Source organism: Xyrauchen texanus, chromosome 15 (assembly GCF_025860055.1).
Source record: "Xyrauchen texanus isolate HMW12.3.18 chromosome 15, RBS_HiC_50CHRs, whole genome shotgun sequence".
Classification (NCBI taxonomy): Eukaryota; Metazoa; Chordata; class Actinopteri; order Cypriniformes; family Catostomidae; genus Xyrauchen; species Xyrauchen texanus.
The window spans coordinates 12,460,281-12,486,903 of NC_068290.1; the positions used below are offsets into that span (position 1 = coordinate 12,460,281).

The 26,623-nt window shown below is 37.1% G+C and overlaps 1 protein-coding gene across 1 annotated transcript in view; it reads left to right on the forward strand.

The window, feature by feature from the left end:
• Window positions 1–26,623, forward strand: part of cep162 (centrosomal protein 162) — a 38,949-nt gene that overhangs the window by 6,722 nt on the left and 5,604 nt on the right. Inside the window, exons 4-22 of the mRNA XM_052144294.1 lie at window positions 2,100–2,252; window positions 2,361–2,535; window positions 2,650–2,708; window positions 2,807–2,877; window positions 6,681–6,711; window positions 6,789–6,914; window positions 7,020–7,181; window positions 8,062–8,143; window positions 8,241–8,481; window positions 11,426–11,651; window positions 12,183–12,331; window positions 12,420–12,608; window positions 20,464–20,601; window positions 21,454–21,566; window positions 21,686–21,785; window positions 22,250–22,376; window positions 22,473–22,636; window positions 25,243–25,347; window positions 26,002–26,250. Coding sequence (XP_052000254.1) covers window positions 2,100–2,252; window positions 2,361–2,535; window positions 2,650–2,708; window positions 2,807–2,877; window positions 6,681–6,711; window positions 6,789–6,914; window positions 7,020–7,181; window positions 8,062–8,143; window positions 8,241–8,481; window positions 11,426–11,651; window positions 12,183–12,331; window positions 12,420–12,608; window positions 20,464–20,601; window positions 21,454–21,566; window positions 21,686–21,785; window positions 22,250–22,376; window positions 22,473–22,636; window positions 25,243–25,347; window positions 26,002–26,250 — 2,660 coding nt within the window. The remainder of the gene's footprint in view (window positions 1–2,099; window positions 2,253–2,360; window positions 2,536–2,649; window positions 2,709–2,806; window positions 2,878–6,680; window positions 6,712–6,788; window positions 6,915–7,019; window positions 7,182–8,061; window positions 8,144–8,240; window positions 8,482–11,425; window positions 11,652–12,182; window positions 12,332–12,419; window positions 12,609–20,463; window positions 20,602–21,453; window positions 21,567–21,685; window positions 21,786–22,249; window positions 22,377–22,472; window positions 22,637–25,242; window positions 25,348–26,001; window positions 26,251–26,623) is intronic.

Consider the following 26,623-nt stretch of genomic DNA (forward strand, 5'->3'; position numbering starts at 1 on the left):
GATGCAAAAGGGTGATTGAGAATGAAAGGATGAAAATTATTTATTTATTTATTTGGCTTTGCTGGCCCTGAGATTTTGCCACTGCTATCCACAGTAGTGCCAAATAAGGCTGGGCGATAAAACAATATAGATATGTATCGAGAACTTTTTCAGTATCGACAATGTACTTTTGAGTAATTTCGTATATTTTGTCTATATTCTACATGTAGACGATAGGATCAGGTATCTACTTACCTGGAGTGAGCATCACAAATTCTTTAAGTGGAATCAAACATCAGCTGAAGATGATCAAAAGAGGTCACACACACACACACCTTGTAGGATTAAATCCTTAACTGAGTATACTTTAAAGTTAGCTTACCCTCTGGAGTTTACTTGTGAACAGTTTACAAGTTGTTAATATGTTAATATTCATTCTTTAGGCCTAACAAACATGTGGAATGCATTTCTTCCACCATCACTGGTATGAAATGTAAATCATGATAAATATCAGTATCAAACAATTTAAAAAAAACATTGTGATAATATTTTTGGCCATATTGCCCAGCCCTAGCACCAGCTTTACTTTTTGATGGGAATGACAATGAGGCTGTTAGGGATAGACTTGCAGTCTCTTTAATGGGTTGTGCTGTTATTGAAAGTGTTTTGGATCATTCGGCTGAGGAAATATTGAAAGAAATCTTTCCATGAAATCCAGAAAACATGGGATGTGATCGAGGAGCTTTATACTGCGGATGCCATTAAAGAGACTATGTCTATCCCGCATAGCCTCGTTTTCATTCACGTTAAAAATCAAATATGTTGCTGTTGTTATTTCTGGACTGTGCATTTGAATTCATAGAGTTTTTACAAAGTGCAGTTTGCTGATGGTTTTAATTTGGTCAATAATTGGCAAATAAATATCGGCAGCCAATACATCGGTGCATCCCTATCTATAACACCTATGAGCCCTCTTTGGCAGTGTAACTGTCATTATGTTGCCTACCTGACAACCAGCTTTTTGCTTAACTTCTATTGTGTTGTTTCTTCTTTCTCTGTCCCTTGGCCCTTTTTACAAGACTATAGTACCTAGTAAGCCCAGCCCTAAACCTCGTAGCAAAGCCCTTGATAGGGTCAGCCAATTGTCCAATGTTCATCTTTCAAAGAAGAAGGGCATCCACAACTCAAACTGTGAGGAGAATCTTGAACATGATGCAGTTGATGAAAAGAGGCCATCACCTGACCACTCTTACTGTTTAGAAGAGCAACGGGTCTTAGATAAAGACTCTCGTTGTGTGCCAACTCAAGCACCTGGCAACTACAGTACATCAGAACAGAAGAGTCCCATTCACACAGACTCTGAGTTGTCCGTGGAGAGCAGTTGTATTAATTCAATCGAGAAAGGAAATGGTAAAGATTCAGTGGCATTTGAAAACCTCCTGTTGTAAAACAGACTTGGAGAGTCTGACACAGAAATGCATCAGTAAATGTGGTGTTATTTAAAGTTTAATGTGTGTATAGATAGATAGAGAAGTAACGGTCGTGCTGATTTAATTTATTATTATTAATAATAATATAATTTCTTTGTAATTTTACCATTATACATTCAGTAATTATCCACAAAAGAACAGTGCTATATTATACAGTTGTTTTGGTTACGTGTAATTGCAGCAGTGTTTTTCAGAACAAAATGTTGCCGTAAACAAACCCTTGGTGTAGTGCCTGTTTGAAGAACATGTACTGTGCCAGTGAGTAATTTCTCTGAAATTACTCTGGTTAATTGAATGTGTATGGCTCAGAATGATAATATGCCACATAGAAGGTCAGTGTTTTTATACGTTGTTTTTAGCTATGCACTCTCAACCAAGACAGTCCAAATTTGGCCTCCCCTCTAAATTCTGTTGCTTTTTTTTCAATTGTGAAAGTGTACATATAATTAAAACATTGTTTGCTCATTTTAAAAAAGGGTTTGATGATCTGTGTTGATATACACAGGTGTGCAAAAAAACTGACTGAAATTAAAAGTGGACCCTGAGGTGAAAAAAGGATGTTATGAAAGTGTAGAATATTTTACCAGTTGACACTTAAAAATAACAATATTTGGTCTCATTCACTTGTAGGGATGACATCATCAGGAAAGTCCTTCCTCAGATCCCTGAGGAAGACTCCCTCCATTAAAGAGGTGGATGAAGAGCAGTCGAGAGAGCTCCTCTTGGAGGATGAAGGGAAAGGAGATCCATTCATCTTTAGCAGAGACAGTCTAGAGCCTGAGGGTCAGTCTCTTCATATATGCGCCATCACCCAGCCTAACTTTTCATAGCATAACATCTACAACCGCTCTGCTTGTTTGACCAGCACCATCTATTATTACTTCCATATAGATTCTGTTATAGCATCTGGACCGGGAGCAAACACAGGGGCTCTAGAGTTGGACGCATTATACGAGGAGGACAAAACCAGGTTTTTATTCAACCTAAAGAAAGAGACCTCATCCTCCATAGACTATTCCAGACTGAACCAAGAACGAGAGATTTCCAGCCCCACCTCCCCACAAAGGTGCTTGAGCTGTCTGAGGAAATGAGAAATATTCTCTGCACTATGAATGCTGATTGTGATGAAACATTTGCATATTTATTTTCTCTAAATGTAGTTTCATTGTGTTTCTTTCAGAGGAGAAGAGATGGATTCAACAAATGAGGAAGAACAGAGGAAGAATAGAGATATTGCTGGTAAGAGCACAGCAGAATAAATATACATTCGATGAGATGTGATTTGCTGTTATTAATTTGTAAACCAATAAAACACTTGTTTATTCTGTTTGTGTCAGCATCTCCTGCCTATAGTGAAGATTTTGAAGAAGCGGACAGTGAGAAAAGTGAGGAAGAGTCACAAGAAAAGGTGAATCAGTATATTTAGGGCACTTTAAACCTGATAAACAAGTCCTGCAGTAATGGACCCTTTTCACCAATCCAGGCTTGTAATGCGGAAGTAAAACGAAAGCAGGGTAAACTTGTATAGTGGTGAATGGTAATATAATTTTTTCTTACCCATTGGATCCACTTTTACGCTATACTATGACAGCTTTCCAAAAGAGGAAAAACAAAATAGAGAGTAGTGGATTACAGTAGTTAGGAGAGAGAAAGAGGCCACATTTTCTGTCTCTCCCTCAGCAGATGAATAGGAACCGCATCACAGCTGTGGTAACTTGTTTTTTGAAACTAATTCCAGGTTAATATACTACAAAGTAGAATGTTATAAATTTGCACTAAATTAAAAAATTGGAAAGATATAAACATTTACTAGATTTACACTTCTAAATAAGGCGGAAACGTATCATCACAACCTGTGGAAAGGGTTCATACCTGAAAAGGTCAGGATTGAATTATGCAGGTATACACTGAAACAAATGGCTTTGGATAGATATTTGTATCTAACCTCTATACCGTGAACTGGCCAAGACATATGCAACTGCTACTTAAATCTGCAATATTTTAACTGCATTGTCCCAGGCAAACAATTTCCTACACACAGTAGCTGTGATAGTGTCATACCTTTTATATCACTCCACAGTTTCTTTCTTTTCACAGTTAAACACACATCTTTTTTTCATGTCCTTTTATTCATTTATTTGATTCTGTAAGTAGTCATGCAATTAGAGGGATAATGTACAGCCAGCTGGTCATTATCATAAAATAAACCCGTTCAGGATGATGCAAGACATGATCATCCTGTTAAGGTTTATTTTGCAATAATCACCAGCTGGTGTGTTTATAGTCAGTATTACATATAGTCTGCCTGCACTGCATATTTCAAAATGTGGGCTGCATGCAGTTTTTTTCTGTTCAGTACAATATTCCTCTTATCGCTTTCGCCACAGTCGCTTTCGGCTTTCTCACTGGGTTTCTAAATACAATTATTTAATAATTTATTTTTAAACACAATTAGCAATCGTATTTTGTAAAACTACACTATGATGACTAAGACATTATAGATATTACAGTTTCATTTTCTGTTAATGCCTGATTTTCTGTAAAGCTGCTTTGAAACGATGCGTGTTGTGAAAAGGCGCTATACAAAAAATTACTTGACTATTCCAAGTATGTAATAAGAAGCATGCTCATAAAAGTGTAAGGATCTGTTCACACAGAAGGCGGAATTGCAAAATTGGTCAAACGTTTTGGGTTGCCTTCCACAAGCTTCTCACAATAAATTGCTGGAATTTCGGCCCATTCCTCCAGACAGAAGTGGTGTAACAGGGTCAGGTTTGTAGGCCTCCTTTCTCGTAAATGCTTTTTCAGTTCCGTCCACAAATTTTCTGTCGGATTGAGATCAGGGCTTTGTGATGGCCACTCCAGTGCCTTGACTTTGTTGTCCTTAAGCCATTTTGCGACAACTTTGGAGGTATGCTTAGGGTCATTGTCCATTTGGAAGACCCGTTTTAGACCGAGCTTTAGCTTCCTTGCTGATGTCTTGAGATTTTGCTTCTATATATCCACATTATTTTCCTTCCTCATGATGCCATCTATTTTGTGAAGTGCACCAGTCCCTCCTGCAGCAAAGCACCCCCACAACATGATGCTGCCACCCCCATGCTTCACGGTTGGTATGGTGTTCTTCGGCTTGTAAGCCTCACCCTTTTTCCTCCAAAAATAACAATGGTTATCCATAACATAAATATGGCCAAACAGTTCAAATTTTGTTTCATTTGACCAGAGGAAATTTGTCCCCATGTGCACTTGCAAACTGTAGTCTGGCATTTTTATGGTGGTTTTGGAGCAGTGGCTTCTTCCTTGCTGAGTAGCCTTTCAGGTTATGTTGATATAGGACTTGATTTACTGTGGATATAGATAATTGTCTACCTGTTTCCTCCAGCATCTTCACAAGGTCATTTGCTGTTGCTCTGGGATTGATTTGCACTTTTTGCACCACACCGCTCTCCTTCCTGAGCGGTATGATGGCTGCATGGTCCCATGGTGTATATACTAATATATACTATACAGATGAATGTGGTAATTTCAGGCATTTGGAATTTAATCCCAATGATGAACCAGACTTGTGGAGGTCCACAATTTTTTTTTCCTGAGGTCTTGGCTAATTTCTTTTGATTTTCCCATGATGTTAATCAAAGAGGCACTGAGTTTGATTTTCCCATGATGTTGATCAAAGAGGCACTGAGTTTGAAGGTAGGACCTAAAATACATCCACAGTAACACCTCGTATCAGAAGCTAATTGCAAAGTTAACTTGGTGTATGTACACTTTTGAACCTCTGGAATTGTGATATAGTCAATTAAAAGTTAAACAATCTGTCTGTAAACAATTGTTGGAAAAATTACTTGTGTCATGCACAAAGTAAATGTCCTAAATGATTTGCCAATACTATAGTTTGCTAATATTAAACCTGTGTGTAGTTAAAAATTACATTTTAATGACTTTGGTACTTTGGTAATTACTTTAATGAAGTTTGGAATAATGTAGAGATTTCTTTTGGTTCGGAAGAAAATTGGTACTTTAATTCACCAAAGCGGCATTCAACTGATCACAAAGTATAGTCAGGACATTACTGATGTAAAAAAAAAAAGAAGCTCCATCACTATTTGAAAAAAAGTAATTTTATATCAAATCTAGACCGGCCCCATTTCCAGCAGTCATCACTCCAACACCTTATCCTTGAGTAATGATTGGCTGCGGCATATGCAGCATCTGGGGGCCATTCTGTGGTCGCTGCAATGAGCGGGGCTCATGGCAAACCCGAAGAAATGTGCAATTGGATGGGTGGAGTTAAGGTATCTGGGGTTCCACTTGGGTCACATGCAGGTGCAGCCCCAAATTGATAAAACCGCCACGATTGCGAACTGCTGGAGACCCAAGACCAAAAAGGAGGTTAGACAGTTGCTGGGGCTGGCTGGCTATTATTGAAGGTTTGTGCCTAATTATTCGAACGTCACAAGCTTGCTGACTGATTTCCCTATAAAGGGAGCTCCAAACCTGGTCCAGTGGACCGAGCCGTGCCAACAAGCATTCACACAGGTAAAAGCCACATTTTGTGGTGGGCCGCTTCTGCGTTCCCCTGACTTCTCTCTCCCTATTGTTTTGCAGACAGAAGCATCGGACAGGGAGCTGGGTGCTCTATTGCCCCAGGTGGTGGAGGGGGAGGAACGCCTGGTGCTATACATTAGTCGGAAGCTCTCTTTGAGTGAGACGAAATACAGCACCATAGAGGAGTTCTAGCCCATCAAGTGGGCGGTCCTCACTCTCCGCTACTATTTATTGGGACGAGCATTCACCCTCTGTTCGGACCATGTCCCACACCAGGGGCTCCACTAAAGGAAGGATGCCAATGCCCAGATCTTCTGTTGGTATCTGGCACTCCATCCATTTAATTTTTAGGTGGTCCACAGACGGCTGTCGCAGACTTCTTCTCCAGAAAGGGGGGGGGGGGGGATCAGGCAGACACCTGACGCTGTATGTGTGTGTTGATTGCCCAGCCCGCAACGATAGATTGAAGCTTCTCTGTTACGCCTTATGCGAACATGTTTATTGTTTTGTGTATTAATATAAAGAGACATACTTGAGTTAGAATCTTCATCTCTCGCTTTCTCATTCCATTGTACTGTTACAATTACTTTTTGACGAAATCATGCAGCCTTAATTTTAACCAGTTGGTTTATTTGTAACATGATATGTTCCTTTATGTTTCAGAAACCTGAAAGATGCGGGATGTTAGCCAAAGGTAATTAAGTAATTAAAAGTGTACTTTGGGATGTGTATGTTCTTCTCAATCCATAAAATACTCTTCCTATGTCACAGTATCACTGCATGACTCACTAAACTCCACGGATGGAGCACTACCTCCTCCTGTTGCCAGTGTAGCTCCTGGGCAAGAAAAATGGTCTGACCCCAAAAAACCTGAGACGCCAGCACTGGAAACTGCAGGTTTGAGAGACAGTTTATATTCTTAAAGCTAGTACTGTTTAAGTTAATGTCTGACAGGTTATATAGAGTGAGTGATGTAACATTCTTTTCACCACCTCTTTGAAGGACAATCATACGGGCAGAGTGCAGGGAGTGAAATGGAGGCACTGCAGGAGGCGTACAGGCAGATCAGTGGCACAGTTTGGGAGTGCGAGGAGAGGCAAGTTGGGGGCAGGAGGACTCCCCTCTCTCCATCTTCCCTCCAACCTGCCTCTACCGCAGAGTCAGGTCAGACTCAGCACCTAGCTAATTGTTGCCAGTCACAGTGTTCATGCCAGTGCTTCAAGCCTTTTGATTAGTAGTCTTATCCCTGCAAATGTTTCCAGTAGTGGTTTAAACTGAAGGACGTGAGATTTTTGCCAGCCGGTTTGTTTGTGCCATAGTCGACTGAAAACAAATCTAATTTGGTTGGAGGGTGTCGCACCTACCAACTGTTTTTGCTGAAATATTGGCCTCTTCTTTTGGAGGTCACCAATTAAGAATGAGTTAGTCCATTGTTAATTTTTTAATTATAAGAATTTACATTTTTTGTAAAAATTTTTTATTTAACTTTTTATTCATATTTGCTTCAAACAGTATGTTGTTTTAATATATCTTGTATGTCATGATGTATCTTTTTCACCTCGTTATCATTGACAAAATAAAAAACCATCAACACAGTAATTTCGTTGATGAGATTTTATGTTTGGCTTTTTTCATTAGTTATTTAAGTTGTGGAGAACCTAGAAAAACAATCCATTACACAATCCCTGTGGATAACAACCAGCATTTGCAATATGTGTCTTATGTTTGCTGAAGAAAACTGTTTGGATCAGATCCTAGCAGTTCAATGGCTTGTCAGTTCTTGAAAAGTGTGAAAAGAGGTGCATTGGTCACTGACAAGTTTATGAAAGTATGCCACAGTGACTACCAGTAATCATTTCAAGTTGTGAAGTTCTTTCAAATGACCAGGCCATTAACTAAGCAGGAAGTTTGGCCATTATAGAGATACAGCCTTACAACATCAATGTAAATAAAGCTTACAAATGAAAATTGACTGGTGAGAATGATTGGCCTTTGTAATACTTTGTAAGATTTGCATCACCAGGTTCTTGTTTGTGTACCACAGATTTACCCACTGCTGAGGAGCTGATGCGCCCAATAGGACCAGACTCTGGATTCACCCATGGCTTCTCGCTCCAGCCCATAATGTGAATGCCTTTCACCATTACACAGAATAAGGCATGCAATAATATCACAGTGGCTTTAGATGAAAGCACAGATGCTGAAACAGTTTTTCTCTTACAGTGAGGCAGGACCTAGAGGCAGTGAGACTCATGGTCCATTAAGGATATCTTCAGATGAAAGCCATTTCAGTTCCGCTAATGATGACTGTGGAGGAGGTAAAACAGCTAGTCTAACAGAAGAGGAACATGCAGCCTCAATTCAATACACTCATAAGAGCATAGCTGAGGAGATCAAACGGCTGATGGAGGATCAAGAAAGCTTCACTTTAGAGCCTCCTCCTACCAGACCAAAGAAACACCAGGTGAGAGACAAGCAGAGAGCTATGAGGAATGTGAATTTCCTCTGTAAATGAGGCAATGTTCACACCATAGTTGACCCCAATTTTTTTACCTCACTTGTGAAGTTATTTGATAAGCCATTATCATATCTAGAAATAAACTGGATATGTATCCGATTTATTTTTTATTTTTTTGCTGTTTGATATCTGTGTATAATTCTCATAAAAACAAAAATATCAACACACACACACACACACACACACACAATTTCTGCTTGAAATGTTTTTTGCATTTATGAACCAATATTATCTCAAATCTGCCTGTGAAATTTGCTCCATAAAGACCAGAAAAAAAGAGCAGAAAGAGAGAGTCTGTGTGCAGCCTCTGGTTTGCCTGAATGAATTAACCCTCATGAGAGTGAGTCACATCATAGTAATTACCGTATTTCTTTGGACAATTTAATCTCTCAGAACAAAATTAGGCATTTTAAGCCCAAATATGTAACTCAATCTATGCAAAAATATAATAAAGTTTATGAGAGAGCCTGAAAAGTAAGATCATCATTAAAAATGAAAACAGACCCAATGCAATGCAGTCAACCCTAAACGGCTATTGTATTGCATTATCATCTCAAGAATGCTTCATCAGATGCTGTTGTATATCTTTAAGCTCAATTGAAAAGTTGGACAGCTGAACTTCATAGTAAACATCACATTGTCAAAATGTAGTTCTTCTTTATTTTACACGCTGACATATAGTTAAAGGTTGCACTCAGTAACCTTTTTTCTTTGTGTCCTCTTGGATTTACACTGACACGTAGAAACTTGGATGCAGAGACTATGGGGGGGTGGACCTCTAGAGGGGCTCTGGGGGCATGCTCCCCCATAGGAAAATTGTATCCATTTTAAAGTAAAGTACTTCCATCTGGTGCACTTTGAGAGGCTAATGTTGCGCTCTTGTAAACAATGTTGTGCTCTTAAAGCTCCAGTAGGCAACTTTGAAATAAATTGAATTGTGAGAAACAGCGCACACAATTCTTCCCCATATACATGATGCTCTTCACCCCAGCCAGGGTTTAATTGACAGCTGTTCAGAAACAGAGCCAAGGCCTGCCTCGCCAGAAGCGATTGGCTAATATTAGCTGGATTGACACTACCCGACCCACATATTTTCACTCAGAGCTAGAGTCTGTGGGGCTAACTAATCTCTCACAGGGCCTCATTTAACTTAGACACCATGTTTATATAGAATATTTTTTCTTCTTCTATTATGATTAATTGTCTGTTGTATGTGTTTCACAAATATGATGATTAATTACCATACAAACTCACTATGTGTGCTTCATGCACACAACAAAGTCATCTATACAAATTTAGCTTGTCATATAATAAAAATAAGGGTATTATTTCCTTTTCAGGCTTCAAAACATATGAGTGACAGTCAAATATAAAAGTGTAAAATTTTAAATAATTAAAATGTCTAAATAACTAAAATATATCTCCCATTTGTCTGATTTACTTTTGAGCCATTGGACTTTCAATGTTTTGTTTTCTTTTGCTTCTTTTGTAACCTAGCCAATGTGTATAGCTATTATATTATATTATGCAATATTAAAATATTTCTGCCTTAAATTCTTCAATTTCACACCTTATTTTAAGGCTCTCTGATTAACTCACAAGCCCTTATTTCTTATGAAGGAAGACTTTGAGATTCTGTTTCTTGTATATGATCATCTCCACAGAAATAGAGCAGGGCATCTCCCCTGTCTCACTTCTAAACTGTAACACTGCATGAATAAACCCACAGTAACCACGGACATTTGCCATTACATGGACGTTAAGTGAAACTGGAGCTTTTGCGTTTTAAAATGAAAACGTTTATACCTTTTATATTTTTGCAGGAGTTTGGCACAAGTCTCTGTAGATGGTGTGCACATCAGAGCACTTGAGAAGAGATTTGCTCTTGTGACGATTGGGGTTAGGGAATACTCCAGTGCAGATAACTTTGAGTGTGTGTGCGAGAGAGAGCGCAAAACACAACCTTTTATTTTATGTTATTATGAGACTGAGATGTGCAAAAAATATTTTAGATGAGAAGTGTAAAAATGTTTTCGGTTCATTATGAGACCGTGCCGGGGAAAATTAGACTGTGGGGGCTGCCAGAGTCTAGTCAATTAATGGGAAACACTGGATGTCATTGTAGAAATTTTGTAATCACAGTCAGCCATGATTAATTAAGCGTGTAGTATTCAGCTAGTCGTGTGATTCTAACATGGCAGCCCCCATGTGCGGACCCTCTCCATGTAGGATAAAATCAGTTTAATAATGTTACTGATATGACTGGAATCTTCATTTAATGTGAATGGTCATGATTTCCTACATATATTGCAGAATTTCAATTCATGTCTTTTAGGAGTTAAACTTTTTTTAATGAGGACAAAATTACTGGACATCCTATAGTTTTAGAAAAAGATAACACATCAATGCCGCAGTCCCACTTACGACTTACGGTCACCACTATGACTATAAAATGTCCCTTTTATTTTGGCTTTTTTCACCTCCTTGTCCTCATAATTATGGGATACATACAATTTGATTTAGGTGTCCACTACACAACATCTTCAATATAATTGCCTCAATTGCCATGGTAGGGTGCTTTATGAATGTGTTTCATTATAGAAGCATTGCCTGTTCAGACCGGTGTTTGATGTGGGCCACATCTACTAGTTCATTTAAACAACCTCACAAAAACGTTGAATTTGGCAGAGTATCGGGACTGTGTCCTGCAACTGTGTATATGAGCCTTAGATTCTAGAATTTATATGGTTTTGATAGATAAAAATTTAAAGGTAGAGGCGTAGACTGCAAAGTAAATGTGGTATAATTTTGTGAGTAACTACTTTTTTATTCACATGGCTGTGATAATCACAATAATTATGATAACAGGGGATATTAACTTCTTTTTCAGGTTCCTAACAGATCCAGTGTGTCTGCACACCTTTCAGATCCCTCTAGAAAAGCTCCTGCTTTATCACTGAGGACCAAAAGAACTGAAAGCAGGCTGTTACCCAGAGCACCTGCAACCAGCACAACCAGTCAAGCTGCTAAACCTCCTTCACCTCTAATGCAGAGAAAAGCTCAGAACCAGGCCTCTAAAAAGTCTCAAATCCTCAGCCAGACACAAAAAGCCAAAGGTGCATGCAATGCGTGCTTGGGTGCACTAAATTTGTCTTTTCTCACAATACAGCATTAGTACTAGTGTTAGACGTATATATCAGCCAGTGTTGCATTTCCCAAAAGCATCGTAAACTTAGTAGATTTTAGAAACCATTGGCACCAGTGGTCTCTACAATTAACTTAAGCTTGCAAAGCTTTTGGGGAAACATAGCACAAGCCGATTAATTGGCCAGTATTTGGCTATTTTGGGATTATCTGCATTGGCCAACAATCTGAGTATGTTTCATGTAAATTAAGTGTTTATTTAAATTTAGCAATTTTGTTCTCATCATATTTGCTATCATTAAATTGTACCTTGCTCTCTAAATATCAGTATTGGCAGTGGCCATTAAAAAACCCACATAAATCAGTCACTAATCAAAACTTAAGGTCCTTTGTATAACTGTATTGTATGGTAAGGTGGTTGGCGAAACCTAGCCCTAATATTTGCTGTGTGAATATTAATGGTAAGCTCTCCTTCACTTAAGTATTTTTGCATTTCCTTACAGGTTTAGACACAAGTTTAAGGCTAAGCAGTGAACTGGTGGCCTCTGTTCAGTCCTTTGCTACATTCCTCCAGCATCAGGTTCAAACCACCAGTCTACAGGATAACAGCCCTCACCAAGCAGACAGGATCATACCCCATGTCGAGATAGGAGTGAGTTAACTAGGACTGATTAACTAGGACTGATTGGATCTGTTTATTCAGTTTGCTAACCTACTGTTCCATTCTGTTTGCCTGTCAGCCTCAGACCATAGGGGGGGAAACGGAACGTAGCCCTACATCTCAACAGGAGCGGACCTCACTGGAATGTTTCCGTTTGCAGTTTGCACAGAAAGAGAGAGAGCTCCACCTGAGAGAAGAGCATTTACGACAGGAGCATAGCAGAGAATTGGCTACACTCAGACAGGAGAAATTTGTGCTTGAGAGCAAGGTAAGCTCTATTTTTTATATATAAATATACTTCATCATACACTCTGAAATATGTGAGTGTTGGATATTTGATATCATGTTTTATCAGATCATGGTTAATTTTTGGTGTGTGATGGGAAAACCTGACTCACTTTTGAGGTTCTCTCACTGTGCATTGACTGTGCAGAAACTCACAAACAAAGTTTACAAACAGTAAAGAAACCGTTCACCCCAAATTGAAAATTGTCAATATTTACAGCCTTAATGTTGCTATAAACATGTATGACATTCTTTCTTCCATAGAACACAAAAAGTGAATCTTCAAAAAGTTTATTTGACATATAATAAAAGTGAATAGCTCTGTCTGCTCTGTCAAGCTTGAAAAAAGGCAAAAAAACATCAATAAAATCACATTAAGTAATCAATACAACTTCTGCAATAGATTCCAAGTAGGGTGGGTAACAGTTTCTGATGCATCGCGATCTTCATTTGAACAATCTCGATATTGATTTTTAAATCCCAAAATCAATCTTTTACTTGGCACTACAAAAAGAGGAAATCACTAGCATTAGCAAACAAATTTCACCTTATGTGACTAAAATATATACATTTAGCAACTGCCTGTTAAATGTATAGATTTTACTCACCAGTAATTGTGTAGTATTCACCTAATGCATCAGAGAAACTAGCGCGTAGCCATCTTGAAAATGTTGTCTTGCAACATCCTGTCTAGCGCATTCTGTATAGATATCTATGGTGTTGATTTCAAAGTGTTATTAGTTAGCGAAGTGAATTTACAGGTTATAGAGTTGTCAAAAGCTATCATGAGTATTTTAAAGTTAACAGGGGATAAGTGTACAACTAGAAGCAGAGCAAGGAAATTTTGAAACAAGAACATCATAAGAAGCAGATCTTTTTTTTATTGTTAAATCAGGATGGGGGAAGGGTACAACTGTATTAATACACACACTCATCCACACATACTGAAAACATGTAAAAGTCGTATATTTTATTTTAGATTCCATTTACAACCATTTTAATCTTTAAGTAGGGTGACAAATTAATTTTAAAAAGTACAATTTTAATTTTCTTAAATGTTATGAACTTTTAACAAATTCTTAACAAGTTCAAACCTACAAATTAAGCAGACTTACACGTATAACAATGAAACGCTTGTGTTATGAAAATTGCAGTGTGTCATAGCTGTCTGAATGTCCAATTTAAATCTGCGGGTGTCGGGAAATAAATTTACATTTCGTGTTACAGAAAAAACACCTCACTATGGAGGACAAAACATGCAAAAATAATAAATAAATGTAGTAATAAGAAAATAAATAAAGGACTAAATGTCTTGATAAAACAAATATAATTAGTTTTTAATTAAAGTTATTGAATTTATTTTTGTATGACTTTTTTCCTTTATTTATTATTTTCTCTTTTTATTTATTATTTTCTCTTTTTATTTTTATTCTTTAAAAAAAAAAAAAAATTCTTTCATTTGTTTTAGTTTTTTTTATTATTTATTTATGCATTCATTTATTTTTATATTTATTTATTCCCACATGTATTTATTTCTATATTTAAATATTCCCACATTTATTTATTTTTGTATTTATTCTTACATTTCTGTCTCTTGTATGATAATGATGTTGGTGGGTCCTGCTTACCATTGGCTTACTCGATTACTCTTGACTTGTTTTGATGTGACGTTAGGTCATAGCCATATCGCGTGTAAACTATAGCTATTTGTGGGGCTAAAAACATAAGAGCTTAAGTCAATCCAAGATGTATTGGTTATACTACAATCACAAAATAAATGGGGAGCTGAAAACCACAAAATGAGCAAGTTTCATAAATGATATGATTTAACCATGTCCTTTTTTTTTTTTCTGCGTATATAACTTCATATTTTGATGTCTGCAAATCCATAATATTGTTTTCTGTTGTTATGATTGTTCATTGTAAAAGATACAACATACTTCATTTCCCTGATCGTTTATGTATGTATACATCTGCAATAAAAAAACATTTTATACAAAAAAATAAATATAAAAAAATCCATAGCTGACTCTTCACATATATCTAGAGAGTTGCGCAACTTGCGAATGAAGTCGATAACCACGCATCAAATAACTGTTTCATTTAGAGTAGAGGTGCTTATTGATGTTTAGGAGAGCTGTATGCTGGTATGAATGTCGTAGCACATCCTGGATAGTTAAACTCTCTGCAAAACGTTTCCCTGCATATTCAAAATCTGTGCGAGTCAGAGGGTGCAAAGGTGGGACGTCCATCTTCTCCCGAAAAGTACTATTGAGCTCTCATCCAGTGATGCACTGGAGCTCCGCAAGGACCGCCTCCCTCATTTCCATGTTGCACACAGAAAAGTACAAATAAGTACATGTATAAATAAATAAATATATATGGGATTATATAAATATGGAAATAAATGTATGTGGGAATAAATAAATATAAAAAATAAATTAACACATAAATAAAAAAATATGCAAAATAAATGAATAAATAATTAAAAGTTAAAAAGAATAAAAATAAAGTTAAAAATAAATATAGAAAATAATAAAGGAATAAAGTCATACAATAATAAATTCAGGAATAAATTTAATTAAAAACGAATTATATTTGTTTTATCAAGACATTTATTCCTTTATTTATTTTTTTATTATTATATTTATTCGTTTATTATTTATGCAGGTTTGGGCCTCTATACCTCACGAGCATTTTCACGTAGTAAAGGGGTGTTGTAGACTCACCATCACCTCTGGTGGAAAAATACTTTCTGTGCTCTCACGCATAATCTATTTTGATCAACTCTTGTCAGTAGTTTCAATACAAACAGGAAGTTGGATGACAAAATGCAGAAGAGCAGAGTGCGGAAAAGGGGTGTGGCTAAACAAGGTGAATAATGGTGGAGTATTCAGCAGCAAGATCCTTTCACTGCTCTGTGTTTCGTGTATGTTTTTCCAAAGACAAGATTCATGCGACCCATTTGTCATTGAATAATGTCTCTTTTAATACCCCTTCTGTTCCCTACAGTCAGTTGTTGATTAAAAAATAAACATTTATTTATAATCATGCATAGCACAGATAATAGAAAGCCATTCGAGTCCTGTCTCATTATCATGTGCTCATCTACAGACACTCTTTACTGAAATGCCAGTTTTGTTAAAAGAGAGTTTTTAGCACATGTTCAACAAACCAGTGTAAATACTTATGCAAATTATTAGGGATGTCCCGATACCACGTTTTCTACTTCCGATTCTGATATCTGAAATCTCAGTATTGGCCGATATCGATCCGATACCAGTGTTGTTTTTTTGCATAATCGGTTTAGAATATCTTTACATTATTGTGTAGAAATAATTGGGTGTACTCTTTAATATGTAAAGAAACACAAACCTTTAACTACACATAATTTCAATATAAATGTATAGCTTATTAAGAAACACTTTATTATTAACTAGTGTACTGGATAATGTAGCAGCAAAATGAACAGGAATTCCAGTATAAGTCATAAGTATTAACTTGCATCTAGACTTTAAAGGATTCTTTTTTGTTCAATTTAGTTGTAAGATATCAGCTCACTTTTCATTCACACAGTCACTTTTTGGAACCCATTCAACTTAAATATTATTATAATTTGTAAACGAATGATAATAATAGTAATATATCTCAATCGTGCACATTTCGTCACTGCCGTCACAGCACTCCCTGAGTTCTGATTACATGCACCTGCATATAATTAGTGGCTAATCAAAGACTGCATAAATACCCCGCTTTCACTCACATACTATCGATGAGAACAGGCAAAGAGTAAACAGGTGTGTGTGTGTGAACAGAGAAGTGCCATTCACTAACGCTGAGCGTGCATTTTATATGTTTACTTAATAAACACCGCCTATTGCGATTCACAGAGTTATCGCAGGTCTTCAAGTGGTTTGAATAAAATGCTCGAGTCATATGTACTGCTTTAATGGTGTTTTAACAGTTCTTTTATGTCATTTTTTGAGCTTGAAAGTAACTAACATAAATAACACAGTATTGGATTTGGGTCGGACCGATACCCGATCAGTCTAAAAACGTCAGTATCAAAGCCGATACTGATCCAGGTATCGGATCGGGACATCCCTACAAATTATGAAATTAAACAAAAAACATGTAACAAAAAATATATGAAATCTAATATTTTGTTTATTGATTGAAAACATTGATTTGTTCATTTTTAAAAAGGCAAAGTGTGACCAAAATGTTTTCATAATGTACATAGTTAGAAGGTCCCCTGTACAATTAACAAAATTAGCTGTGAGAGAATTTCTTTCATAAATGAGCAAAAGGGGCATTATAACAGAAATATAATCGAAATCAGAATTGAATAAAGTTCTTGTGAATTGAAATTGAAATTGGAATCTGTGAACAGAATGGAATTTAAGTCATTATTTACTCTCAACTATTCCTTTAAATTTAACATTAGAGTGTGTATTACACCAAACACTTATTTTAAATGAAAGGAAAATCATTTAATTGACGTTCCTTTTAAAACGTAAAGGAATGTTCTGGGTTTAACACATTTAAGCATGTGTGGCATATTGTTGATTACAACAAAAATGTATTTGGTTTTCTTTCAAAAAAACTAAAATCGAGGTTTCAGTGAGGCACTTACAATTTAAGTGAATGGTGGTTATTTTCTTAACGTTTAAATATGCACTTTTTTAAAAGTATAACCACAAGACATAAAGGATATGAATGTAAACATTATTTTAAAATGTGTTTAAACCTTTAAAAAATTGGCCATGTTCACTTTCAATTTCCTCATTCACTTACACTTACAAATCATTACCATGATTTTTGCATTTTTCAAAGAAAAGGAAGAACAAGTTGTAATACATTTTTGTGGTAATCAACATTATGCCAAAAATGCTGTTGATTTAGCTTAACTTACATTGAACTCTGAACATTAATTTAAGTAATATAAACTAAGACCATATTTAAATGGGTATTCAAATGTATTAAAAGAAGTTTCTGGAAAATTTGAGGATGTTGTACTCTTGGTCTTGCCTCAGTGGGTTGCCATGGCACTATATCACCCACAGATATTTTTGTGTGTTCATACTTTGTAAAAGCCCTCAAGAAGCTTTCTGCTTTTAATAATCAGTGCTGGCTAAAGGCTTAAAATACACTCAAGTTCAGCCTTACCCCACGTATGAACTTTTTTTCTTGTTAATATAATAGATTATAATAGAAAATCTTCAGCTCCTCAAGTACGAATGTACACCATAGTGTATGTTTTGTAACGCACATCTTAAATGTTCCATCTGTATTTTCAGGTGAGTGGTTTGTTAAAGCATACATTCATAACATCCTCAATTGTAGACATGTATTTCTATGGATATTCCACCCTTGCACATACATACATTTTCACCCATACCCTTTTAAAATAGCTATATAATACCTGTCCCAGTGATATATTTTGGTTTGCTTTGGGGTTTTTTCTATGTATTTGTTTGAGTACGCTTAGGATTTATAAAAAACAGTATTATTGGGTGCCTGGGTTGCTCAGCGAGTATTGACGCTGACTACCACCCCTGGAGTCACAAGTTCATCCAGGATGTGCTGAGAGACTCCAACCAGGTCTTCTAAGTGACCAAATTGGCCCAGTTGCTAGGGAGGGTAGAGTCACATGGGGTAAGCTCCTTGTGGTCACGATTAGTATTTCTCGCTCTCAATGGGGCATGTGGTAAGTTGTGCGTGGATCGCGGAGAGTAGCATGAGCCTCCACATGTGGAGTCTCCTCTGTGTAATGTACAAGAAGCCAAGTGATAAGATGGGTGGATTGGCGCATTGAATTGGGCATTCCAAATGGGGAGAAAAGGGGATAAAAATTTAAATAAATACATTTATTATTTAAAAAGTTATCACTGTGTTTTTGGGCTTGTTTTACAGTGCATCCGGAAAGTATTCACAGCGCTTCACTTTTTACACATTTTGTTATGTTACAGCCTTATTCCAAAATGGATGAAATTCATTATTTTCCTCAAAATTCTACAAACAGTACCCCATAATGACAACATGAAAGAAGTTTGTTTGAAATCTTTGCAAATTTGTTAAAAATAACAAATGAAAAAAATCACATGTACATAAGTATTCACAGCCTTTGCCATGACACTCAAAATTGAGCTCCGGTGCATCCTGTTTCCACTGATCATCCTTGAGATGTTTCTACAACTTGATTGGAGTCCACCTGTGGTAAATTCAGTTGATTGGACATGATTTGGAAAGGCGCACACCTGTGTATATATAAGGTCCCACAGAAAACCGTGCATGTCAGAGCACAAACCAAGCCATGAAGTCCAAGGAATTGTCCAAACAGGATTGTATCGAGGCACAGATCTGGGGAAGAAGGTGATGCCCAATGAGCACAGTGGCTTCCATCATCCGTAAATGGAAGAAGCTTGGAACCACCAGGACTCTTCCAAGAGCTGGCCGCCCAGTCAAACTAAGCGATTGGGGGAGAAGGGCCTTAGTCAGGGAGGTGACCAAGAACCCGATGGTCACTCTGACAGAGCTCCAGTGTTTCTCTGTGGAGAGAGGAGAACCCTCCAGGAGAACAACCCTCTCTGCAGCACTCCATCAATCAGGACTGTATAGTAAAGTGGCCAGATGGAAGCCACTCCTCAGTAAAAGGCACATGACAGCCCATCTGGAGTTTGTCAAAAGGCACCTGAAGGACTCTCAGACCATGAGAAACAAAATTCTCTGGTCTGATGAAACAAAGATTGAACCCTTTGTCTTGAATGGCAATCGTCATGTCTGGAGGAAACCAGGCACCGCTCATCACCTGGCCAAAACCATCCCTACAGTGAAGCATGGTGGTGGCAGCATCTTGCTGTGGGGATGTTTTTCAGCGGCAGGAACTGGGAGACTAGTCAGGATCGAGGGAAAGCTGAATACAGCAATGTACAGAGACATCCTTGATGAAAACCTGCTCCAGAGCACTCTAGTCCTCAGATTGGGGCTCAGGTTCATCTTCCCCATCCAAGTGCAAGCTAGGTGTGCCAAGCTTGTAGCATCATACTCAAAATGACTTGAGGCTGTAATTGGTGCCAAAGGTGCTTCAACAAAGTATTGAGCAAAGGCTGTGAATACTTGTGTACATGTGATTTATTTTTATTTAAAAAGATTTCAAACAAACTTTCACATTGTCATTATGGGCTGTTGTTTGTATAATTTTGAGGAAAAATATGAATTTAATCATTTTTGGAATAAGTCTGTAGCATATGCAAAATGTGGAAAAAGTGAAGTGCTGTGAATGCTTTCCGGATGCACTGTATATGGGTGAATTTACTTGTGTGTAACAGTTTCTCAAATTATTTTTATGTTTTATGAAAGAAAAGCAAGGAAGCAACATCTGTTTATAACATCTGTTACTCTATGCTGTGCACAAATAGACCGCTTTTAGTCTGTGAGTAAAACAATATGCCTGTTGTATTTTGTTCATTCATTAAAATTAGCTGTCTATCTATGGATATGTCTGGTATTTGCAACCTTCTTTGCAATATTTTAATTATCCAGTTCGATGACCTGATTATTAATATATATAATATTGATATAATAATCACCTGATTATTTAATAATCCCTTTACTTGGATTGCGAGTTAATTGCAATTATTTGTATGATAAATAATCACTAGCCAAAAAAATAACAGCCCCTTAAATATTCCATTCATTAAACTAAACTGCATTCATTCAAACAGAATCTTGAACCCTGGAACCCTCAAATTAAAAGTCTGATGCTGTACCAATTGAGCTGTCTGGGCAAAAATAACTCAAGTTAATTTCTGAGCTTTTAATTGCATATTCTTTAGCTACACAGTGCAGAGGAGGCCAGTACAAGACGAAGGTGGAGTTTTGGCGAGGCCTCAGACCCTGTGACTGAAGAGAAACTGAAGCTCATCGAGAAAGAGATGAAGGAGCAGGAGACTCTAATTCAAGGATACCATCAGGTAAGTCTCTCTCTCTCTGGCTGTCTGTCTTGCTTACCACTCTAGTGTATACTGTATATGACTATAAGGCATGCTGCAACATGGCTGATGTGAACATGCATTTATTATGTATGGTTTTTAGTTATTTTTTATCCCTTCTTCTAGATCAATTCCTCAAAGTGCGGGTGAGATCCCAGGGCTCAACAATAAGGATTTTTTCCTGCTGATCCAGTAGTTCAGATTTATACTGTTTTTCCAGCCAATATAACGATTAATTTAGAATTTTAAATCTGTCTAACTGATGCTTCCAAATCTTTTATCATTCACACAATTTTGACAAAATCCCAAACATGTTATCCAGCTGTCTTATGTGTTCTTTACTTTGTCTAGGTAGAAAATGAATTACATTTAAACATTAACACCCACATTAGGTGATTACGGCTGGTGTAAACATAGATGTAATCTTTAATATTTAGTGTGTCTCAGTTGTTTATAATTTTCAGCTTTTGCTTCAAAGACTATTACAAATCATTTTTAAAATCCAAAGATTATCCTTATTGTTGGGCCCTGCTTGCTAAATGTCAGATAATGATTATAAAAAACTTTAAGGCCTTCAGATCACTGTAGTTCATTTCAAAATTAAACAACATGCTTTTAAATGATATGATTACATTATTACCACTCACGATTTAGAATAACGTTGGTAATTACTGCTCATGCTTCTTCAATGACAAAAGAAGTCATGGCTTTTTCACAAACCACATCCAACTATTTCTTATCTGGAACTATACATGTGCTGAATATATTTACATTTGGTCATTAGTATTCATGTGCTACAAATTAATTAATGTTTTGATGGTTTTGGCAATGTAGGAGAATGAGAAACTTTATCTGCAAATGAAAGCACTCCAGGCTCAAAGCAAACAAAATGAGGAGACTTTGTTTATGGAGAACCAAAGGCTTCAGACTGAGCTGGTCCTCACCAGGTCAGTACTCTGAGTGTGTCTATAGAGTGTTATAATGCATAGCACAGCATGCTTTCAGTATTCACACTTGGCTTTGCTGCAGCTGATATAAAAGCAGTGAATATTAATTTCACTCTCAGGGACCGATTAAATACGAACAGGATTCAGAGAACTGCAAAAAGCTTTGCTGATCAAAGCTTCAGCATTGCAGAACTGACAAGTCAGGTGGAAGTTGCACAAGTAAGTAGAGCACACAATATCAGCACAGTAGCTCTGTTCTCAAACCTAACAAGCTGCTTAATTCTACAGCATTTTAAAGCACCATAACCTTTGTTCTATTGAAAAGACTTTACAAAAGGTAGTTCAAACTATTTTACACATTATTTGAGTTTGCAATTAATTTTTTATGTTTAACAAGAGTATTGAATTACTAGCTTAGCAACATGTTAATAGCTAACTCTTATTTCAATCAAAAGCAAGTCAAGTCTCCTGTGGGCTACTAATGAGGAGCGCATTTTGCATGTGTTGCGATTAGTTGCTGCCAACGTAGTGTTCCACTTCAGTCATTTATGAGGTTCCATTTTTGTTAGGATGTTGCGTTAGAAGGCAGTGGACAACTAGGTAGCTCGTTACGTTTTGGAACATAGTTAATATTTAAAGTGAAGTTCATTGAGTACGTCATCACATCACATCTTTGTATGCAGAGAAACGAGGAGCGACTGCAAGATGAGATCCGAAGACTTAAACAGGAGAAACAAGCCCTGCATGTAGACCTGGAGATGATGAGGAAAGAGCGAGACCTTGCCAAAGCTCATGTTATCAACACATCAGGTAGGAACATCAGATGTGGAGGTGTTAAAGGGCTATCTATTCTCAGGGGTATAATTGTCAGTTTGACTGCAAAAAGCCTCTGGCTGCATCTGGCAGGTGATAAAGGCTTCGAGCTGAAGATGCTCCAGGAGAAACATCGGGAGGAGGTGACAGAGCTAAAGAAGAGGGTGCAGTGGTATGCAGAGAACCAGGAGCTGCTGGACAAAGACGCAGCCAGACTGCAAGCTGCCACAGCTGAGACTCATAGGCTTACTGAACAGGTGGAGCTGCACACAGATACATATTTGTGCATTAAACCTCACACATAAATTCTGATTTATATTGAGTTATGATTTATAAAGAAGCACAACATTTAGATCATGTATACAGTACATTCACTGAGTACTTCATTAGGAACACCTGTACACCTATATATTCATATGATTATATTTTCAGCCAATTGTGTGAAAGCAGTGCAATGCATAAAATCATGCAGATGCATGTCAGGAGCTTCAGTTAATGTTCACATCAACCATCAGAATGGAGAAAAATGTGATCTCCGTGATTTCGACAGTGGCATAATTGTTGGTGCCAGATGGGCTGGTTTGAGTATTTAAGTGTGTGTGTGTGTGTGTGTGTGTGTGTGTGTGTGTGTGTGTGTGTGTGTGTGTGTGTGTGTGTGTGTGTGTGTGAGAGAGAGAGGCATTCTTCTCACCACGATTGTACAAAGCGTTTATTTGAGTACCGTAGACTCTGTCGGTTTGAACCAGTCTGGCCATTCTCTGTTGACCTCTCATCAACAAGGCATTTCCATCCACAGAACTGCCGCTCGCTGGATGTTTTTGCACCATTTGGAATAAATTCTAGAGACTGTTGTGTGTGAAAATCCCAGGAGATCAGCAGTTACAGAAATGCTCAAACCAGCCTGTCTTGCACCAACAGTCATCCATGCGATTATCTAATCAGCTAATCGTGTGGGAAACGGCTAAAAACACATGTTTTCCAAAAGCACTTAACCGGTCACTTAATTTTTTTTTTTTTTTTTTTTTTTTATTTACATTTCTTGTTGCACTTAAATCTGTTTTGTATACTATTATGATGATAGTGAAACTTTGTAATATGGCACTTTTTGTACCACTGTCTCCCTAAGATGATTCGCTGATGTTCCTCCTCTTTTGTAAGTCGCTTTGGATAAAAGCGTCTGCCAAATGAATAAATGTAAATGTGTGGCAGCAGTGCAGTCCACAAAATCATGCAGATATGGACCTTATGAAACATACTAGAAATAAATTCTGAATGTATGGTAAAAAAGTTTCCAATTATGTTTTAATGTGATCTTCATAATATACATACATACACACACACACACACACACACACACACACACACACACACACACACACACACACACTGGCGGCCAAAAGTTTGGAATAATGTAAAGATTTTGCTCTTATGGGAAAAAATTGTTTCTTTTATTCACCAAAGTGGCATTAAACTGATCACAATGCATATTCAGGGCATTAATAATATGAAAATTTACTATTACAATAAAAAAAAAAAACTACTTCAAAGAGTTCTCATTAAAAAATCCTCCATGTGCAGCAATGACAGCTTTGCAGATACTTTTCATTCTAGCTGTCAGTTTGTCCAGATACTCAGGTGACATTTCACCCCACGCTGAATGTAGCATTTGCCATACATGTGGCCATCTCGTCCGACACTTCTCACTCACCTTACAGTCTAGCTGATCCCACAAAATCTCAATGGAGTTAAGATACATAACTGTCTTTTCCAATTTTCTGTTGTCCAATGTCTGTGTGTCTTTGCCCACTCTAACCTCTTCTTTTTGTTTTTCTGTTTCAAAAGTGTCTTTTTCTTCAAGACATGCCAGTCTATTGCATAATGTGGCAAATCAAAAACAAACACTAAGACAATGTTAAGCTTAATTTTACTAACCAAATAGCCTTCAACTGTGTTTGATATAATGGCAAGTGATTTTCTAGTAGCAAATTAGCAATTTAGCATGATTACTCAAGGATAAAATGTTTGAGGAAAGGCTGCTGGAAATGGGGCTTGTCTAGATTTGATCAAAAATGACTTTTTTTCAAATAGTGATGGTGCGTTTTTTTTTTTTTTTCATCAGTAATGTCCTGACTATATTTTTTGATCAGTTGAGTGCCACTTTGGTGAATTAAAGTACCAATCCAATATCAATTGGAAACTTTTTAAACCATGCATTCATAATTTATTTCTGGTATGTTTCAAATGACTTTTTATGTATAGTTTTTACTGTTTTAGACTTTCAATATTAACCTATGAATATCCATTATTAGGATATAAATTATTTTGTGTAAAAAAAACATATTTCCACCACACCAAATAATTTTGCCCCTAATAAATTTTTTCAAAAGTTATTGAACTTGTCATGAATTTAATCATGTCGACAGTTTTCAGTGAAGAGTGTATAGTATAGAGTAATTATGGGGTGAGCGAAGTTTGAAGAAAACAAAGAAAATTCAGGGTAAGTATCCATTGGGAGCCGATAATTTTTTTCTAGTCTAGCATTAATTTTGCCAAATTAATTTAAATATAATTTAATTCACTGTATTTGGGATACATAAAATGTTAGCTATGAAATTACACTTGGCTGTTTTATTAAATAAAAACATTAAAATAAGGATCAGCGCTGAATTCTATATGTATTTTTGTATGTATGTTCGAAATTGAATAACGTGACCCTACAATAAGCAATGCTTGTTTATTTTTGCATTAACAAAGTTGCCAATCACGTGTAGTCTGAAAGTTATTGTATTATTGTTGTAAACAATACTGTGTTTTGAGAATGGCACACTTGACTTAAAGTGTTCAACTGAATTTCTTCATTTAGGTGGAAAAGCTAAAGACAGAGATTAACAGGAGAGCCAATGAACAGCAGAGAAAGGTGAAGGAGAGAGCGGGTGAAGCTAAAAGAATACAGGACCTGGAGAGACAGGTCAGACACAGCTACAAGCTTCCTGCCTATCTGCACTTTCCTGTATCCTCATACTGCAGATGCTGCTTATTCAGGGCATGTTCTTTTATTTTATTTTCTGCTTTGTTTTCTGGAAACTGGAATTAACCAGCCATTTTTGCATGTAATAGCCCATCTGTCTTAGTACAGTCAGATGCTTTTTCCCCACCACATCCTCTCCATTCTAAATGCTCTTCTTTGAGTGAAGTGCCTCTGGTTATCTATTTAGTTAATGGCATTGAGGCAAACTGTGGGTAAAACACCTCACCAATGTTATGTGTCCTTTGTGTACTTTATAGTTAGGTTGCAGAAAGCATGTGATGTTAAAATCACACATGATTTTGGAGCTGTGGCAGAGTAGTTAAAACACTTGCTCCATACACATTGAGCCATGGTGTTCAATTTGGTGAGTCTGGCCTGCAACATTTCCCAAACCCATTCCCTCTCTCTCCCTTGATAGTTTCCTGTCACTCAGTATTATATTTTTCTTATAATAAACCAGAAAATTTAAATTGAAAAATTAATCAATGGATTTCGATTTCAGCCTCTAGAATGTGCTCGGCCCTTGTAAAGTTTAATATTGGCTGCATCAATGAGCACTTGCCCATCAATCATTCATGTTCCCATGCATCTCAGCTCAAACAGATGGAGGAGCTCCTGAAGCACAGGCACCCAAACTCACTGCCATCCCTGATCCTTGCTGCAGCCTCTTCCAGAGGAGAAGAGGGTGGGTCGGACGTTCATCCCTCCATTGCCCCACAGTCCTCCCAGGCAGCAGCCCTGCTGGAGAGACGTGTCCATCGACTGGAGGCAGAGCTGGAGGGCCGTGATGAAGCAGCCAAACGGAGTCTCCGAACCATGGAGCAACAGTACCACAGGATCAAAGTACAGCACAAAATGAAGCAAAGGGAATTCTGTGTGAAAGCCCTGAAAATTTGATTCAGATTTTCTGCTCAAATCAGATTTTTTTTTTTTAAAGGTTGTTCACACAACATTTTAAGAGTAGCCAAGATCATATGCTAGTCTGAACAGTCAATATCCGCATGTGTATATCAAACTCAGACATGTTTATTATTTTAATATGTATAATTAATTAACTTATTAAAAATGTTATTAGCAGGGTTTTTCTTTAACCAGAATAGGACACTTAATGGTCTGGTCTGCACTTATTTAGCGCTTTTTTATTAACCTTAGAGGTTACCAAAGCACTTTACACTGTGGGTGGGTCCCAATCACCCATCCACACTCACATTCACAC